This window comes from Vigna unguiculata, chromosome 5 (genome assembly GCF_004118075.2).
Source record: "Vigna unguiculata cultivar IT97K-499-35 chromosome 5, ASM411807v1, whole genome shotgun sequence".
In the NCBI taxonomy this organism is placed as follows: Eukaryota; Viridiplantae; Streptophyta; class Magnoliopsida; order Fabales; family Fabaceae; genus Vigna; species Vigna unguiculata.
Window position 1 is genome coordinate 41,237,758 of NC_040283.1, and position 18,874 is coordinate 41,256,631.

General features: G+C 32.8%; 3 protein-coding genes across 9 annotated transcripts; 1 reads left to right on the forward strand and 2 right to left on the reverse strand.

The window, feature by feature from the left end:
* Positions 1-1,458: 1,458 nt before the first annotated feature.
* LOC114185183 (uncharacterized GPI-anchored protein At4g28100-like) lies at positions 1,459-3,112 on the forward strand. Its single transcript, XM_028072758.1, has 2 exons — positions 1,459-2,159; positions 2,613-3,112. Exons 1-2 carry the CDS (start codon positions 1,551-1,553, stop codon positions 2,910-2,912), a joined length of 909 nt encoding a protein of 302 aa, XP_027928559.1. The 5' UTR covers positions 1,459-1,550; the 3' UTR covers positions 2,913-3,112.
* A 102-nt stretch (positions 3,113-3,214) lies between these two features.
* On the reverse strand, positions 3,215-6,379 carry LOC114185181 (equilibrative nucleotide transporter 3-like). 7 transcript variants are annotated; one of them, XM_028072751.1, is made up of 10 exons: positions 6,065-6,379; positions 5,434-5,480; positions 5,235-5,339; positions 4,990-5,145; positions 4,762-4,905; positions 4,571-4,676; positions 4,284-4,456; positions 4,021-4,181; positions 3,636-3,894; positions 3,215-3,555 (listed from the first exon to the last, which is right to left on the reverse strand). In XM_028072751.1, exons 2-10 carry the CDS (start codon positions 5,473-5,475, stop codon positions 3,448-3,450), a joined length of 1,254 nt encoding a protein of 417 aa, XP_027928552.1. In that variant the 5' UTR covers positions 5,476-5,480; positions 6,065-6,379; the 3' UTR covers positions 3,215-3,447. The 7 variants fall into 7 exon arrangements, with proteins under 7 accessions (XP_027928552.1, XP_027928551.1, XP_027928555.1 ...); XM_028072750.1 differs by having other exon boundaries at positions 5,434-5,485; XM_028072754.1 differs by having other exon boundaries at positions 5,319-5,339; positions 6,065-6,378.
* A 1,554-nt stretch (positions 6,380-7,933) lies between these two features.
* On the reverse strand, positions 7,934-10,819 carry LOC114183273 (cytochrome b6-f complex iron-sulfur subunit, chloroplastic). Its single transcript, XM_028070227.1, has 5 exons — positions 10,601-10,819; positions 10,268-10,509; positions 9,091-9,208; positions 8,761-8,943; positions 7,934-8,184 (listed from the first exon to the last, which is right to left on the reverse strand). The coding sequence occupies exons 1-5, from the start codon at positions 10,637-10,639 to the stop codon at positions 8,083-8,085; spliced, it is 684 nt and encodes a 227-aa protein (XP_027926028.1). The 5' UTR covers positions 10,640-10,819; the 3' UTR covers positions 7,934-8,082.
* Positions 10,820-18,874: the final 8,055 nt, after the last annotated feature.

An 18,874-nucleotide genomic window follows, 5' to 3' on the forward strand; every position in this document is an offset into this window, starting at 1 on the left:
AATTTAGTCCATATATTTAGGGATGACAAAAATACATGCGCTTACAGATATCCGTGGATAAAATCCATGATAGATAGTTAGGAGCCGCGGGTAGTGATTATATTTATACCCACTTATAAACAGGTCGGATGTGGGTACTACATGTATCCACGAGTACCCGTTACTTGCAAAAAATTAAAATTAAAATTAAAATTATTTTTATTAGGTTAAATTGAGAATTAAAAATTTAATTTATATTTTATATTTTATAATTTTATTTAAAAAAAAATATTTTTTAAATATTCATGGGTATGCAGGTATTCACAGATACTCACAAATTTTTAAAAAATCCACAGATATTTTTTAAATAGATACCATGCAAGTAAACATGTAGATATTTTTTTTGTGTGGATAAACACTATCCGTACTCGATTTGACCCATTATCATCCCTTATCATATGACACAAGACTGACTTGATAAGTAACAAATTTATTTTAATTTTTTAAAAAAAGTTTAGAAAGAAAAAACTACGACACATAATATATGCGGTTAGTACAATATTAATAAAAAGAACTTAATTGTTACAGAGAAATTTTCAATCAAAAAGGTTTAAACATTTTGTTAATTATATTTGCAGTTGTAGACATATGTCTTCGATGTAGGAGTCAGGATTTCCTTGTGCTGGTGATGGAGAGAATAGTAAAAGCAAGTAGGAGAAGACTAAAGAGAAAAAGAAAGTCAATTTATTTCTGACATTATTTAATCAAGGACAATTATAGAACTATTCCAATACTCACTAACAACGTGATTAAAGACAACTTACTCACCCTTCAACACCTATTCAATAATTCTAGGACTACCAAACAACCCCTGCATTCTATTCTTTTGCCTCCACTGCATTATCACTTCAATAAGATAACAAACTTTTGTTTCATAACCAATTATGTTATGGTAGCTCTATATTTAATTCAAGATAATTATGATTCATAGAATGTTAACACTTTCAATTCATTTTCAAACCCATCTTTTACTTCAAAACTAAGTTATAATGGATTTTTTAATATATTTTGATCGTCCGATCACAATTTCAATTTTGAATTTTTGAAATGCTTAAATCGTGTTAAAAATACTAGCGGAAACACGTACCATCAAACATGTGTCTCCATTTTTTCTCATAACAATACAATAAAATAAAAAATATTATAATAATTATTAAAATAAAAACTATTAGTGAAATTTTTGTTAAAATTAAAAAGATCAATAAAGTTACGAAATGTATATAAGAAAAAAAATGATTATTTTTTATTGTCAACGGTTAGATAATTTTTCATAAATAATAAAATAAATAAGATTAATTGTATTTATTATAATAATAAGATAAAATTTAATTTTCATAAATGTATTTGTCTTTTCATCATATCCCTAATCTCTCATCTCATTTCAGTCTATCTTCTCCTTTTATGCATAAAAATCATAGCCCAAACATCGTTAATCCTTTGTTTTTCCTGGTACATCATTTCCACTTCCTACAAGAACCAGAAGAACTTCCAATCCTCCAAAGCCAAAGAAAATGCAATTATTCATCACCTCCTCTGTGGGAGGCCTTGTTTTCTTGGCTTCAATGTGGTTCACAGCTGCACAACCTCTCAACCCTGGGAACTCGCCGTCCTTCAACACCGTCCCCGCATACCCGACCCAAACCCGCTCCCAAATCTGCCGCCTCGACCTCTCCAACGAGCTCTTCGGCGGCGTCAACCACGCCTGCGGCACCACCCTTGACCGCAGCCGCTGCTGTCCAGTCCTTGCCGCCTGGCTCTTCGCCGCCTTCGCCCGAACAGCCCTCGAAGTATCCGCCGCCGCGCCGCCTCCCTCCGGCGACCTCCCCATGATGCCCGACGACTCCCAGAGTTGCGTCAACTCGCTCCAAGACTCACTGAGAAATCGGAGCATCCGAATCCCCCAACCCAACGGCACCTGCGACGCCATTCTCTGCTTCTGCGGCATCAGACTCCACCAGATAACCTCCCTGAGCTGCCCCAACGCGTTCCACATCACTGCGGTTCGAAACGTCTCCGGCACCCACAACGCCACCCCCACCGCCGTTGTACGGAACCTGGAAAAGAATTGCCGCAACGCTTCTTACGCTGGCTGCACGCAATGCCTAAGCGCTCTACAAAAGGTCACACGCTTTTTCATCTCCTCCCTATATAAAGATTAAAATCAACTCTTAATGCAACGTTGAATTTTTTTCATCTGAATTCTAATTAATTTTGGGTTGACCTGCGAAAATGACACTGCCATGTGCGTGTGAGGTAGAGTTTATGTTCATGTCTTGCCACCTCCGATACCATATTGGAATATATCTAATGTCGTAATAACTCAATTTAAAAAAAAAAAACAATGGAAGTTAAATATCCTACATTATAATATATGAGTGTGGTTAATCACTTATAGATAGATACAAGGAGAATGCAAGGACTTTTAAAGATTAACCTCACAAAATTGATATTATAATTACAATTTGATATAAAAAACATAAAGGGTTAACTTTTAGTTTGTGTAAAATAAGGTTGAGGTAGCGAATGTGTGGTTGTTGGTAAGTTTTTTGAAGTTTGGTTTTATTTTGAAACAGATAAAAGGGAGTAATAAGGAGAGTGAGAGTGAGAGAGCTAAGAAGATGTTCAACCGTGACTGCCAATTGATGGCGCTGACGTGGCTGCTAGGAAGAAACAAAACGGCGTACATTCCAACCGTTTCGGCGGTGTTGCGAGCTGTGATGTACAGCGCACATCCACACGAATCGAAGTGTAGTCCGGACCAGGACAACATGCCCTTGGCCGTTGATTCCCTGCAATTTGAGACGAACCAGGGTTCATCTAGGCCGTTGAGGATAGTTTGGATTATGCTCCTGATGCTTCTGGTTTTTCCGTGATTGAAGGGTCCACTTCTTGATTGCGAGATGAGAGGGTCCTATTAGACCTTTCTTTGCCCGCTTTTGTTTGTAATCTGTATCTGGGTGTCACGTGAAGCTATTAGACAAAATTATGCAACCAACGTTTTGTTCTCTCTCACTGTAAATTTTGGACTCTGACTCTATTATTTTTTTTGTACATATTTGTTCTTTTATTATTAGTCCTTTTCCACTCTTTATTTTGCATTCCTTTTAGGAATAAAATAGTATGAAGTAATAAAAAAAGTGAAGATTAAAATAGTACAGGATAAAAGCTTGGAATATTAGCTGAAGAGATCATCACTATTAGTTCAAAGAATTGCGTACAAGTACCGTCACTGTAACCTGTATTTGTCTCTACATGGTGCGAGTGTGACCACCACGAGGAATGCAAATCAATTTTACATTCGTCCAATTCATTAGTTTAAAGCATTAAAAAGGCAAGCTACAATGTTTTACAAGGAATGAAGTCTTGAGAAGCATTCCTGTAATCTGGCATGAATTGGGTCTCATCGTCTCACCATCCTTTACCTATCAACCATAGCCAGTCGAGTACTACTCCTGCAAAGATTCCTCCAACAAGAAACAACACCAATATGTTTCCCAAGGCATTTTGTTCTGGACCCTACAAAAAGTAAACACACCAAATTTTAATGTCTAGACACCAAAGTTTTCTGGCTCTATATGAACACTTAGGTGACTCACCTTGTAACCTTTTGGTGCAGATGTTAGGACACACACAGTGAGATAACCATTGGATAGCCCCAAGAAGGATGTTAACAATATCATCCAACCTTGGTCACCAAACTTTGCGGTGAAATAAAATGCTGGAATTAGTATGAAACGGCTAACGGTAGCTATTGTGATCATCTTTCGGGACTCCAATTTCAAGCATTTGATGAGTGGAATGTATCTTCCAATCAGATCGCACACATTATACATAGCAATTAAGACGAGAGCATACCTGAAACACTCAGACATGTCAATTTACATTATATCCGGTTATATAAAATCACAGAGTAAATAAATATATCTTGGCCTTTTGTTTAGTTTCTAGTCACAAAATCAAGCTATTTCGTGATGAACATACCATGTGCCCAAACTATGTGATCCAGTATCTTCTGAGAGGAATCCAGGGAAAATAGACAGTGTCAGCACATAAATTAGGAACATATCAAATGCATAATCAATGTTTTCCGATAACAATTGCTTGTTTCCCTTCCGCTCTGGATCTTTTGTATTTTCCTCGTCCTGAAAAAACATGAACCTTAATGCATAAGTTGTGTTTTTTCTTTAACAAAGAAAAATTTCTGGGATGCATTGATGAGTAAAAAGGACGTGAGAACACAGTACTGTTCCAGGTAATGTCCGGATGCCACCTGCTGCAAGGTCAGCTGATACAGTTTTGGATCCTTCTGATGCTGCCTTTGAACGGTAGTACTTCACAATTGGTAGTTTAGGAAAAATAAATGCATAGAGAATAACGCATAGGAGCTCAAAGAATGTTGATATGGCAAAGAAAAGAACTGCATAATTAATTGTATAACATGACAAGTGATCAGAAACTAAAAGGGGGTGAGGACAACAATGATCATAATAATTATATAAGTTCAGTGACGACAAACATGAATTGAACCTACTTGCTCCTTTGCGGAGACCGTCACTAGAATGATCAAATGCTGCTTTTGTAATTAACCTCAAAGCAGAGGTTAATACACCAGATGCTGCCAAACCAGCAAGGAATGACTGTAACAAAAAAACCATAGCAAACAAATTCATTAGCTTAATGAATCTTTAATAACTTCATCATAATTATATCACAGAGGATAACCTGAATGAACTCTGGTTGCATGTAGGACAGGTCTCCCACCATTCCACCTTGAACATGAGCATCTGCTACTCCAAAGGCACCACTAAGTGCACATATAGCAAGGAATATTCCAAGCCCTCCTTCACCAGATGCTGCAGAATTCACCTATGACAGATTGGTTGGACATAAATAAACACCATCCCAGAGGAATCAATTATCCAAGTTCTCAGATTAACGAATAGGACTTACAATTAACACCAGCAACGTGCTTATGAAAAAAAGTATATATCCAAACATATTCCGAATTCGTGTATTGATTTTTGCCTCATTATACGCTAGTATTGCAAGTGTTCCAACAGCAAATGGCTGATATACAAGTGTAAGAACCCTAGAGGGGTGATATTTCTGCACAAACAGAACACCAAATTACAATTACAACATTTGAATATGAGGTCAGATAATGAAGAACAAGAGTATGTATGTATGAATCACACTGGAAACAAGTTAACGTAGTAATCTTCTATTGTCAGCATACTATTCCATGAAAAAAGACATCCATTTCCGAGAAGCCAACAAACCACTATTGCAGCAGATTTTCCCTATTCAATAGACCAAACAAGTAAAAATTATAAATGAATTTCTCTGTGTTTCTATGTTGAAATAACAGAACAGTAGATAGATCAAGGTACGAACCTCTAGCCGTGTTGAAATCTCATTGTTGCCCATGCCTGCCATGGATGCTTCTCTTCAATGAAGAAATTAGATTCATCACCTCAAGGTTTCAATGTGTATATATAATCTATTTGACTTATTGAAGATAAACTATACGAAGCCACCTCACATACCACCTTCTTTTTGATTAAAAATAGAATAATTTAAAATATTCTGGGAATTAAAAAGTCTAACACATGTTTTCAAAGCAATAATAAAATCTTATATTGCAGGTATTATCAATCATGCTATAATTAAGTCAAAGCATGTGTTTCACCCGCAGATATTGCAACTGATAGTGACGCATTAAAATTTGACAATTGGCTGCCACTGTTTTAGCTTCAACTTTCAAATGACGATTGATGAAGAGAGACCAACGATTTAGACCATGTTTGGATAAAATCTGGGAACATGTTTTCAGGAATTTGAATACACATAACAAAAGAAGAATTTACTGTTTTAGAAGTGAAAGTGCTTTGTAATAATTCATGACATCTAAAAATGAAGTCGTTGTGCAGAAAAAAAAATTACCAGTTACGACATACAGAAGATTGTGGAGAATATACGAGGAAAAATAGATTAAGGGACTAGCATAACATGGCTTCTACCTTACCTGTAGTGAAAAGATGAAGAAGGTATTGAAGCGAGAAAGAGCTTCCTATAGAACACTGCACGTTGCCCAGAAATGATGAGAAATGTAGAAAGAGAAGTGGCTAAAAGGAAGCAGCATCTGGTGGGTCACTCCTATTGCTTCAAATGGATTTGTCAAATACTTGTGTGCTTGTGTTCTCTTTTATGTCAAAGACAACAACAAGTTGTGCTTCCTTATCTGAATTCAACTTTTTATGTTCTGTGTTCACACGGTTGTGCTTCGCAGTGTGACTTTTCAGTCTTCACATTGATATTGGCCATAGCCAGTGCATCTAATTCTTCAAACCACACGAACATATAATTTATTTTATTTCTATTTTAGCAAAGTTTAATTAATTGACCAAGGAAGAGGATCTTAAAAAGATCGATGAGAATGAGTATGTGGACTGTTCCTTGATTAAACGGCTTAATTTATTGCTATTTTGTATTCAAATGGACTTGCGTGTGATAGACGTATTTTTTCATTATAGTATGAATGAAAGGTGGGCGTTTTCAAAACTAGGGAAAGAGGATCAACTTGCACCGTTGTTCACACTAGCACACTTTTGTTATTTAAAGTAATATCTTATTATTAGTTTAAAATAATTCGAAATTCAATTTTTTTTTTGTTAAAGACAGGTAATTATTGAAAACATGTGCAAATAAAGGAGTTGATTGTGTACTTTTTAGTTTTTGGTACAAATCATGAATGATGTGAACCGGTGACAGATTGCAAACCATATACATCTACTTACAATATTCGCGCTAAATTAAATACAAGCAAAAAAAAATTGTAATGTATAATAGGCTTTTAAGTAGTTTTACTTTATTTAATGATATATCTCTAAAAGATTATTTATTTAATAGTGATTGTACTTTTAATTATTTCTTTTCGTTAATGAAATCAGAGACACAACATCGCATTAGATACGATAAGTGGTGACAATGGAATGAAATCGCAAAGAATTTTAAAATTGTGTAGAAATGGATAAAACTAATCAAGTGCCAAAAGTTATATGAGATTTAATCAGTCTTAATAAAATATTTAGATACGAAAGAAATATTTACTTTTGTTGTTCTTGACAGAAATGATTCAATATAAACCAAGAACTTTTCTTGCGAACTCCCCTAACTTTTCTTGTGGATAATTAGCTATGGCCTCACCTAATGTTGAAAGTAGTTTTTAACGTTAGTTATTATATGTTGAAAATTCCTACTTTTTCACTACGCCCTTTTTACATTATAGTCAAACTGACGTTGAACCATCTTTTAGGTCGAACCATTACTCTCATGCCATATCTTTCTTTTTTGTTCTATTTTCTTTTTTCCGAATTTGTATTATTTTTCAATTTCTTTCTTTTTTCTCTTCCTCTATCGGTGACTCATTTCTTCTTCTTTCTTCTCCCTTCTGAACTCTTTTGAATCTTTCTTCGTGTTTCTACAAATTCAGGATTTCAAGACTTTTTCTTTTCTTTTCCAGTTTTTCAATACTTAAGTAAAATTAACCCGCTACTAATCAGGACCTAAACTAAATACTATAGAACTGATTTGTAAACTAAAATTTGATATTATATTTTCTTTTACATAGTCGTATCTATGATGTTGGATCTCCAACACCACGTTTACATTCAAATAAAGTGCTTTGTTTTGAAAATTAATTTAAACATCATAATAACTAAACACTGGTTTTATATCACACTAACTACATTAGCAGCTACCCAAAACCCATAAAGGTTATAAAAAGGTATAGCAAGGATTCTAAAGGAGCAAAGGTTCAATTTTTGGCAGCACAAAGCAATATTTTCCACTAAATTAAAAGAAAAGAAAAAGAAAAAGCATATGGTAGAAGGGATTACTCGGAAAAAAAAGGTTCCTTTCCATAGCTTGAGTTCACAGAATATCAATTTGATTACAAAATATATTTATGCAGTGACACAAAACAGATTGTTTGAATTTCATACTTAAATACATATGACAACAGAGAAACGGCTTTAAGGAGTCTTAAGCCCACCATGGAGCATCACCTGTTCTGAAATCTGTTTCAACCCAAGGTACAAACACCACCTTCCCATCATCTATATCACAATGTGCTAATGCCAGAGACTGTCCAACAACAATAACAAAATCATTCATCACTGTTCTAACCATAGGTAAGTAGAGAAAAGAAAAGATTAAAATTTGAACAGTACTACGTACTAAGTTGTTAAGAAAAAATGTTTAATATGTTTAGTCCCTAAACTTTGACACGGAAAATTTAAATTCATCTATGTCCAAAACTTTAATACAATTTGATTCTCAAACTTTAAAAATAAATGAATATAATCCTTCCAACCTAATTACATTCAACATGTCAAACGTGTTTCCCAGCTGACATTGAAGTCGAAACATGTAAAACGGTGTAAACAACTTAAATGTTCAAATGTTAGCATGAAACGCATTGACACATAAAAAATATTGAACGTAATTGGATTAAAAGAACTATATCCATTCATTTTTTAAGTTTAGAGACCAAGATGTATCAAAATTTCAGATAAAAACAAATTTCAATTTTACGTCAAAGTTCAGATATTAAAACATATTTTATCCTAAAGAAAATGACCATAATTTTGTCTTGAAACTATTCTTCTATAAGTAAAAAGGCCACAAATTTGTCAAAAGAAGGTTTTCCAATTTACTTACCAAGGGAGCAGGTCCTCTCACAACTCTTCCTTGGTCATTGTACTGAGATCCATGACATGGGCAGATGAACTTTTTCTCAGCTGTATTCCATGGCACCACACATCCCAGATGAGTGCACACGGCGTTAATTGCATATGTTGCAAGGGTTCTGTCTTTCTCCACCACAAGATAGGTAGGATCTCCCTGTGAAGTGGGATTCAAATTATGGAAATGTGAAAATGCTTATTTTGGTTGAAACATTTTCACTTCTACAAGGGCAAACCTTTGTAAAACATCTGCTAGTTGTTGAAGATCCATGAAAAAGCTAACTCTAGACAGATGTAAACTTACCTTCAATCCTTGTGTAAGAGTTCTGTCACCAGGTCCATGTGTCTTGAGCCAATTATCTGCGATTACATCATTTCCAACGGCATCCTTGGCAACAGTACCTCCAGCTGAAGAACCTGAACTGTAATTTTTTGCAAGTTAGGGTTAATGGTATGTGTAGATGAAGAAACTGGATTGAATAATGGAAGCAGCGCGTTGGAAGGTTAAGAGTTAATTATCAAACTTTTGGATGCTGGATGCAATAAGTAATGAACATTATCATAGATTTCTTCCCCTTATGAATCAACTGGGAACTTAGGTGCAGAAATTTTGAACTAATGTGAAAAGAATGCAAAACTAAATAACTTAGGCAAAATTCCAAACAATATGAAATTCTGAATTCAATAACTTCCTTCAGACTCTCCCATTACAGAAATCATTACAATTATAATCACACCAATATTATGATGTAGGAATTAGGTTGAAGTAATAGTATAATTATTGTAGAAGAGGGTGCACAACTAGAAAAGCAGAAGCTGATTATTCAAGGTTTGACAGAAAAGCTTCTCATGGACGATGTATCATCACACAAAAGGATCCCCAAAGCTGATCCAATTAGTACAAGAGAAATGATCGACGCTGGTTTTTGAGAATTCATATTATTACTAGAGTAAACTCTCAACTTATTTCTGCAAAAGTTACACACGACCAAATTAGTCCTTGAATTTTGGTTACAATATCAGTTCCTTAATGGTTTAAAATAGTTTTTGAAAATTCTGTCACAAAATTTGTCACTTACCAAATCTCAAACGCTACCATATATTAAGGTAATACCAGTCTTGAGGGTAAAATTTCTGCCCTTTTTACAAGGACAAAAGCCAGGAATCTGAAATTTCAGAAGGACAAAAACCAGGAATCTGAAATTTTGTAAGACCCAAAAAAATATGTAACTCCCAAATATAATTGTGGATGATTAATCAAAGGCACACCATAGAACTTCAACAGTAAAGTTAAGAAACAAGAACAAAGATCCTAAACCTACATGATTAAATTCACACACAATTGAACAAGTCAATAGTCATATAGGATCAACAATGCTAATTGCCACCTCCCCCCAATTAAAAAGTGAATTGATTTTAACACTTACACAGCAGAAAGAGGGTTGAATTGCAAATTGAAGAAGAAGAAAAAGAAAAGTTACCCGGGAGGAACGAAGAAATAGGTGTAGGGAATAAGCATTCCAGCACTAGGGAGTGAAATAGCACCAAGAAGAAGGAGATTCATGAGCTGCCTTTTGCCCATGTCAGGGACTCTATCAGCAGGAATGCTGGTGGCCTGGCAAGAAATTTTCATTCCCTTGTTCTTCCCCATCATCTGCCTCTTCATTGGTTTCACAAGAAGTGCTTGTGAGGGACAGAAAATCCCACTCTTTCCGGAGCATAGCTGAAATCACAGAACATGTAGTAGTCCCTTCATAATGCTGCACATTATAGAGAATATGTTAAATAATGAACACTTTTGTTGTTTTTGATACCTGAGAAGGGGTTGTAGGAGATAGAGTGGTGGATGCCATGGTTACTCAAACCCTTGTTGGTGATGAAGATTGAGAGATAGAGTGATGTAAAGTGAAGATTTCAGGTTACAAATTCTTAAACGACCACCACAACTGTCAACACTATAGTTGCTGGATAAGGCGCTAAGGCACGTAGGTGCCACACGACCACATGTTCTTCAACCAATCAATAACAAACGATATTGTTTTTTTTTTTCTCAGCTACTTGTTTGTTGGTCATTTTGGTCCAGCATAGCCAACTTGATTTTTGTTTTTTGTGTAGACTTCCTGGGCTTAGCACAAGCACATGATGGGGTCTTTCTTCCTGCACCGCCACAAAACATGGTCTATAATATGTGCATAGAAAATGTTTCAAATTAAAATCCTAAGCAAATTATAAAGCTCTCTTTCTATTTTCATATTTAATATTATGTAATTTTTTCATTATAAAACCGGACAATCACTCATCTCCCGCACAATTACACGTTGATATATTTTTGTGTCACTGAATGTTTGATATTTGAGGAGAAATAAAAAATTAGAAAATAGTTTAATAAAATTGGTATCAGTTAATTATTATTTTTTTATCTTATAGGGATAATACTTATTTTTTATGGGCAATTTTTTTTTTAAAGTATACTCAAATTAAAAAAAAATTATAAGGATATTTGTTCCCACACCTGCCTACGTGCATCCGTCATTATCTATATTTTCTTTGTCAAACTAGTTATCTATACCATGAAAATAAGTTTTAAACGAGTATATAGTGAAAAAAAGTTTTATTTACGTATATGACCAAGATGCACATCAGAAACAAGGTTCTACAGTCTATCATACCATATTTGCGAACACACAAAATTGGTGTCTTATTAGAGTACCAAATATCTGAATCATTTTTGTCAAAAAAAATGAAAAGTATAACTCTTAGTAATCATTTGGAGGTGTGAAAAGTAGTATGGCCATGATTCGAACATAAGAAACTTGGCAGAACCAAAACATTTTTGAGCAAGTTCTGTTCGCCCAGTCACATAATACCCACCACAAATTGGGCTCATTTGATGTCCACGTTAAGGCTTTTTCTTCCTGTAGCCCCATAATTTCTAGCTGCCTTCCTATTTTTTAAAATGACATTTTACCCTTGGTAAAGGTACTTCCAAATGACTTGTTTATAAAATTTTCCCGAACATGAATTTTAAAACTAAATTTGTACAAACATGAAATGGGTTCTAAAATAAGTTTTTCAAAACAGAATTTCTGGAACAAATTTTCCAGAACATATATTCAAAATGAGTTTTTAAGAATTACATTTCCAGCCCTCACTAGAACATAAGAGATGCAATTTAAAAGGAGCTTTTGTGGATTAGGATTTATATAGAACAAATTTTGTAGAACATAAGATACCTTCTAGAACTAATTTTCCATAACAAAGTTTTTTTCTTCTTCTTCTCAAACAATGCAGCAACGATGAAAAATGCAAGTGTAAGTAGAGGTGACAACGGTGACAGTAACAGCAACAGAGGTGAAATAGTTTAATCCTTTTGATGTTAGTATCATAATGCATTTAATATTGATGGAAAAAAAGAAATTGTAGTGAGTGTTAATTGACATTATTGGTGAATGCAGAGGAAAAGTAGGAGTTAATTTTAAGGTGATGGTGATGTTGAAGTGAGGAAAGGATGAAAAAGTGGTGGAAGTAGCATGCATAAGTTTTAGGTATAGAGTGTTGAGTGAAAAATGGGAAAAGGAGAAAGAAAATGATGAAAGCTAGGGCTACATATTGTTTGTGTGGTAGGTACATAAGAATCGAAAGAACATAAATAATTGACGTATGTTTTTTAGTTTGTCCGAAGTAGCTAGGGAATGGTCCATTTGGTTGTCTACACCCTCTATGGCAAAAATAAAGCATAGAATGATGGTGTTATCTGCATGGGAGGTATGGCGTGCCACATGCACTCACCAAATTAATCATCATCTCTTCTCTCTTTATATTATTTTCTTCCATTCCAAGCGTGCAATCTCTTTTTTTCCTTCTTTTCTATATGTACAACACCATGTACTACATACTACGCATTTATGGTAACTTCTATTTGGCCCACCATTCCTCCATCATTATAACTAATTACTATTTCATTTCTTATCAAATTAATCAAAAACATGTAAGAGGCTACATATTCTTCTCAAAAAGGAAAAGATGAATGGTTTTTCAGATTTGATGGAAGTGAAGTGACAAATGATTATATGTGTTTTCGAGGAAAGATGTTATTTATAACATCAAAATTCATTTCTATTTATTCAGCACTTAGGATCCCTTATTTTTACTCAATTTTACAAACTAACATTTTAATTAAAATGAAATAATACTAGAAAATATTTTTCGTTTTAAATACAAATATAGGTAGAGAGTTGTATTATAAAAAACAGAATTAAGAAAATAATAAAATATTATTAATTTCCCTATTCTCTTGAATTTAATTTGGATAATTAAAATTCACAAAGGTCCTCACACCATGTATGGGATTTAGGACTGTGGTGATGCAACAAATAATTCTAAGATGTGGTTCTAGTCATTCCAGATAGGGATGTCAACGGGGCGGGTAGGGTACGGGTAGTAAGTCCCTCGTACCCTATCAACTGGATAAATATATATTTTGTATCCATACTTATATCTGTCGAGTATTCGTTATGCGGGTATCCGTCTATTTTTTTCATATCCGCAGGTATCCACGGGTACCCGCGGGTATTTACAAAATTATTTAAAATATAAATATTTAATCATAAATTCAAATAAAATAAAATAAAATACATCATTGTCATAAATTTTAAATAAAGTTCAAACAAATTCAAATCCATACAAGTCCAAATAATCATAAAAATAAATATAAGATGACATTCAATAAATTTTAAATAAAATTCAAACAAACTCAAGTCCATACAAGTCCAAATAATCATACAAATAAATATAAAATGACATTCAACAGAATGAAAATTATTTAATTAGTGTTTTGATCAACAAGCTCACTTTCTCCGATTGATTCTTGAGAAAAAATTAGGTCAAAATATTTTTTACTAATATATACATACATATATATATAAATATCTATGTAAATATATAAATATAAATATATATATATATATATATATATATATATATATATATATATATATATATACGTAAATATAAATATATATATATATATATATATATATAAATATATTTTTGTGAATTAAAGTTTAGCGGGTATGAGTATCCATGGATACTATGATACCTATATCTGCTCCGTTAACATGCGGGTATCAAAAATACCCGTACCCACGGGTAGCGGGTATCCATTTTTAATATTCATTTCCTACCCATTGCGGATTTTATCCGCGAATACCCGCAGATATGGATATTTTTTACATCCCTAATTGCATGTCTTTAATTTTTTTTTTGTTATTATGAATTCCTATGGTGATTGAATATTTACTAAATTAAATTTTATTTTTACTTTATCTATGTTATAAACTACTTTGATTTCTTAATTTAAAATAACTTATTTAAATTAATCACCTTGACAGGATGTGCAATTATGTTTAATAGAGGCAGAGGGTTGTGCAAAGTGAACTTTCATAACCCGTAATCTTTCTCTCATGATTATGAATTAGACATTTGAACCTTAATCATACCATCAATATTTACTTATTAGAATCATTAAGTTTTAACAAAAATTAACGGCAAGAATGGAGATTAGCACTCCATAAAAAGCGTTTTATATAATTTACATGACAATTATAATTTTTCTTAGTAACACAATCTTATTTATGAAGATTTTGCAATGTTTGAAATATTATTAAATCTAGATATTAGACTTTTGTGATTTTAGTATATCAATTGTCATATATTACATTTGTTAATTTTAAATCTAAAACATAAGAGATGGATAAATAAACCAAGGATGATTAGATATTGGATATTCATATAGTTCAAATCACTTATTGCAAATTACCTATATACTAAGATTATCAACTTCAATGGTAAATATTTTAATCAATTAGTTATATAATTTTTTTAACATTAGAAGGATAAGGGAAAAGTGAAAAGCAAAGGATAATAGGGTTCGAAGGAGAGAAAACAAATGATGGGTTTCTCTTTACACTTTCTCTTCCATCAAGGTAGTGAAAGAGAATCTATGATTTTCGTCAAAGAAGATAACAGCGAAGAAAGAAAGTAGGAAGACTAATGAACAAAATAATGTATATTTTGTAGCAGAGAGAAGACTTGAAGCGACCCCAACCAAATCGAACGTTCTTCAATAAGTCATGAAAGAAAAGAAACACTTGAAAAGCTATGTTGCATTTTGCAATGTCCCATCTTCTCACAACTTCACACCTCAACTAGCACGTTAATTAATTCAACAATTTTATTATATTTCCTTTGCTAGACACCAATGAAAGGTAGGACAACAAAGAGACTAAAGAAAAAAATAAAATAAAGAATGAATGAAAAATAAGGGTTTCGTTAAAAAGAAATAAAAAAAAGTAAGATAATAACTACTTGATATCTACAATAAAAAGTAGTTATTCAATATAAATAATAATTACTTAAAAGAAAAATTACTTTAATTATTAAAAAATTCTATTTCTAATTTTTTTATTTAAAATTATTGTCAAATTTACCAATAAAAAAATACAAGCCTAAGGACAAATATTCATCAATTATAACATTCCAAAAAATCTCATTTTTACACTAAATTTCTAACATCAGTTGAAAAAAAAAGTTTACTTTAGTGACAAATATTCATCAATGTGATTTTAAACTTGTTCTTATTATTTATTAGCAATATATCAACATGGGAGGGACTCCTTCTTTAGAAAGACTAATGAAAATCCAACTGTAATTATTGTAATTATAAGTTTCACATTAAGTAAACATGAGAAGTTGAGTAACATATGAGTTATAAGACCCATAAATGTATTGTCTTACCTTGTATTTGTATGAGGAATTTAAACAATTAAAAGAAATTGAAATACCTATAGTAATTAAATTACTTGCAATTGAATCTCTTTGTTTCTTAAATAATTAGTTTGGATCAAGTAATTGAAATATCCTAAATTTCATTTTTCTTATTTGGCAAGCAAATTTAATTTATATTTTACAATGAACTCAACTCTAGTTTAACTTAACTTATACTAGACCTTCAGCCTGGGATGACCTAAGTTGACTTTCGACCTGACCGGGCTATCTAGACCTTTGGCCCAAGCCGACTTCGCTCAAACTTTCTCCAGAGACGCTTGACCTATGGCCCATGCCAACCCGACTCAACTTTCAACCCAGGCTAACTAGTTCAACCTTCGACCAACCTAAGTCGTCTCAACCCTCGACCTAAGCCAACCTTGGTCGACCTTCGGCCTGGGCTGATCGACTCGAACTTCGGCCTGACTCGACCATCAGTCCAACCAACACAACTCGATCTTCAACCTTGACCGACTCGCCTCAAGGACATCTCGTCTCGACCTTCGACTAGGGCTGACTCGACTCAGCTTGAGGCTTGGTCCAACTCGGCTCGACCGTCGATCTAGGTCAAATCGGTTGGACCTTCAACTCGGGTTGAATCGTCTCGACCATTGTCTTTGGCTGGCTTAGCTCAACCTTCAGCCTAGGCCAACCTGACTCGACCTTCAACCCTGGCGGGTCTTGCTTGACCTTCGACTCAAGCCGGTTCGACTCGACCTTCAGTGTTGACATACTCGGCTCAACCTCCAGCCTCGGATTCTTGATAATGTCATGTTTATCTTTTTGCGGTTTTTATTTTGGTGAAAAGATATTTAATTAATAGTTGAAATAGTGAGAGACGAATGCAAGCGTTGTACAAATATACTCGTTACTTGATAAAGATGAAAATGAGACAAAAATTTTGATATTAGTTGAATATGGAGATGGATATTTGCTTCAAGTATTGGACGAAGATAATAAAACTCACACTCATCCCTAAGTGTTGTCATCTCTAGCCGCATTCAAAAGTTCTATGACCTTGACAATTTTTAAAGACTTTCTTACCCTTTAGCCTTCACTCAAAGATGCATCCTATTATTTAAAAGTGTTGCATAACTTAAATTTTAGATGAGTAGTAATTCTTACATATTCCTCTCCTTTAACCTAGGAAGATATCTTTTAACCATATAACAAAAATCAATTCCAAACGAACAATACTTGAAATATGATAATTAATCTTAGCAATACTATTTTAGTAAACTCAGGATTGGAACCTTAAATATTTTATTATAATTGCTATTGTTTATAACGAATCATTTTCCTACTAGAAGGAAAGAAGAAAAATAGTAGAATGAATAATGTCATGCAATTTTTTCACTGTAAAAAATTATTAAATAAATATTAATTTAGAAAAAAAATTTATTATATTGACTAAGTTAATCACCATTTTATATATATAAAAGATATTACTATTTAAAATAATCTATATTATTGTTAATAAAAACTTATAATTGGTTTGTGAATTATAATCTAAATTGATCTTTATACCATAAAAAAATCTCGTATTACTAACAAACAAAATTCATGAAATCTATCAATATTTTAATTTTCAACGAATCAATGACACCAAGTTTGTTGGTAATTTTCTCGTTTATAAAATTTACTGATAAATTTATCAATTTCCTCACTAAATTTGTATCAGTGATGTTCATTGCTAATAGGTATGGCACAACATGGACTTACCAATAATTCTACCTAAATAGAGATATGTAATACTTGCCAATACTCAAACACTCTTTCATATATTTCATAATTTTCTATAATACTATACCACAATACCAAATAGGGTAGAAAATCAATTATTAAACTAATAATATGTAACAATTGTAACTACATAATAAAGAAATCCTATTAAAGTGAATAGAAATATTGTTTAAGTACGTAAGAAAATAATCTACGTAATAATAAAAAAATTTGATGGTCTTTTTTAGGGTTTTTTGTTACTAATGGGACTCATGGATCTTGGGTTAGGTTGGGATGAATTTGGCTGGTTATTAGTGGATTTCGACATCATGAAACAAGTATTGTATGACTAGATTTTGAAAACATCGATTAAATTTCGAATGATTATATTTGATTTATAAATTAGAGTTTAAATTAGTTTTTAAAATTATTTATGAAGGTTTTAGTTTCTTATTATTGTTAAATTTTAAATTAGTTTATATATTTATAATCTAATGATAACAAGTATCTAAAACATGAGTAGCTAATATGAGAGATCAATTTAAAATAAATTTAATTCTCAGACCAAATAGAATTTTTTCATTAATGTCAGTTGTTTTAATTATATAATATCTAACCGGTTATTGTTGAAGATGTCAGACTCTAAATCAGAGACTATTACAAATAAATTGCAGACGAGGGCGAAGAAATGAAGACTGAGATTATAATGCTTTGTAGTGTAACTTACTCCTATATTTTCTTCTTTTCACACATATACTCAATCAATTATTGAGTCCCATCTCAATTATTTCGTTTACTTATTATACCAAACATGTATCGGTGGCTCAGTACTCTTATGCCACACTAAATATTACTATTTCAGGTGTTCGTCAGAGTAATAGTTAGAAACTAAGTTATCAAGAGATACAGCAATTAATTAAAATACTAATTGTTTCTGACAAATATATTTCCCCACACGCACTGAAAAATTAAACTCCTGAAATTTAAGAAACATATCATGTGCTAACTTCTTCACACCGTCTTAAATGCTATATACTAAACTTTTAAAACAGAGCAATGGATATGAAAATTAAAACCACCTGAATACTTTGACGTCGTTAATTATTCCTCTATGTTCAGATCAATTGTAAGATTGGACGATAAACTTTTGAAGTAGTAAGTATCAATATTCGCCGGAAGAAAAATATCTTAAAGTACGATGGTAAATTCCGACAAACTAAAATTCAAATCATAATTCATCATTGTACGCACTACATGTACCCAATATCCACCTTCCTTAGTACTTTTTTTTTCACCATAATTGAAATTGATGGAGTAAAAAAAGAACAAGAAAATAGTTGTATGAAAACTTTTTAAGAATGAGAAAGAAAAAAAGGAAAGACTGAGTCAATATATCCCAAAGTCTGAAACACACTAATTTTTTTTCCTGCATCTTAATGAGACATGTCCCACAGACATACTAACCAAAAATTAACCTCAATGATATGTTCCTTTGACCAATGTATTGGTTCATAACTGATGAGGCACACACAGAGACAAAC

Coding starts and splice junctions, on each gene's coding strand:
- LOC114185183 (XM_028072758.1), top strand. CDS start 1,551: ATGCAATTATTCATCACCTCCTCTGTGGGAGGCCTTGTTTTCTTGGCT. Junction 2,160..2,612: donor GCCTAAGCGCTCTACAAAAG/GTCACACGCTTT, acceptor ATTTTGAAACAG/ATAAAAGGGAGTAATAAGGA.
- LOC114185181 (XM_028072751.1), bottom strand. CDS start 5,475: ATGGCAGGCATGGGCAACAATGAGATTTCAACACGGCTAGAG. Junction 4,906..4,989: donor GCACGTTGCTGGTGTTAATT/GTAAGTCCTATT, acceptor AATCTGTCATAG/GTGAATTCTGCAGCATCTGG. Junction 3,556..3,635: donor CTGCACCAAAAGGTTACAAG/GTGAGTCACCTA, acceptor TACTTTTTGTAG/GGTCCAGAACAAAATGCCTT.
- LOC114183273 (XM_028070227.1), bottom strand. CDS start 10,639: ATGGCATCCACCACTCTATCTCCTACAACCCCTTCTCAG. Junction 10,510..10,600: donor CTCCTACAACCCCTTCTCAG/GTATCAAAAACA, acceptor CTGTGATTTCAG/CTATGCTCCGGAAAGAGTGG. Junction 9,209..10,267: donor TATTTCTTCGTTCCTCCCGG/GTAACTTTTCTT, acceptor AAAAAATTACAG/TTCAGGTTCTTCAGCTGGAG.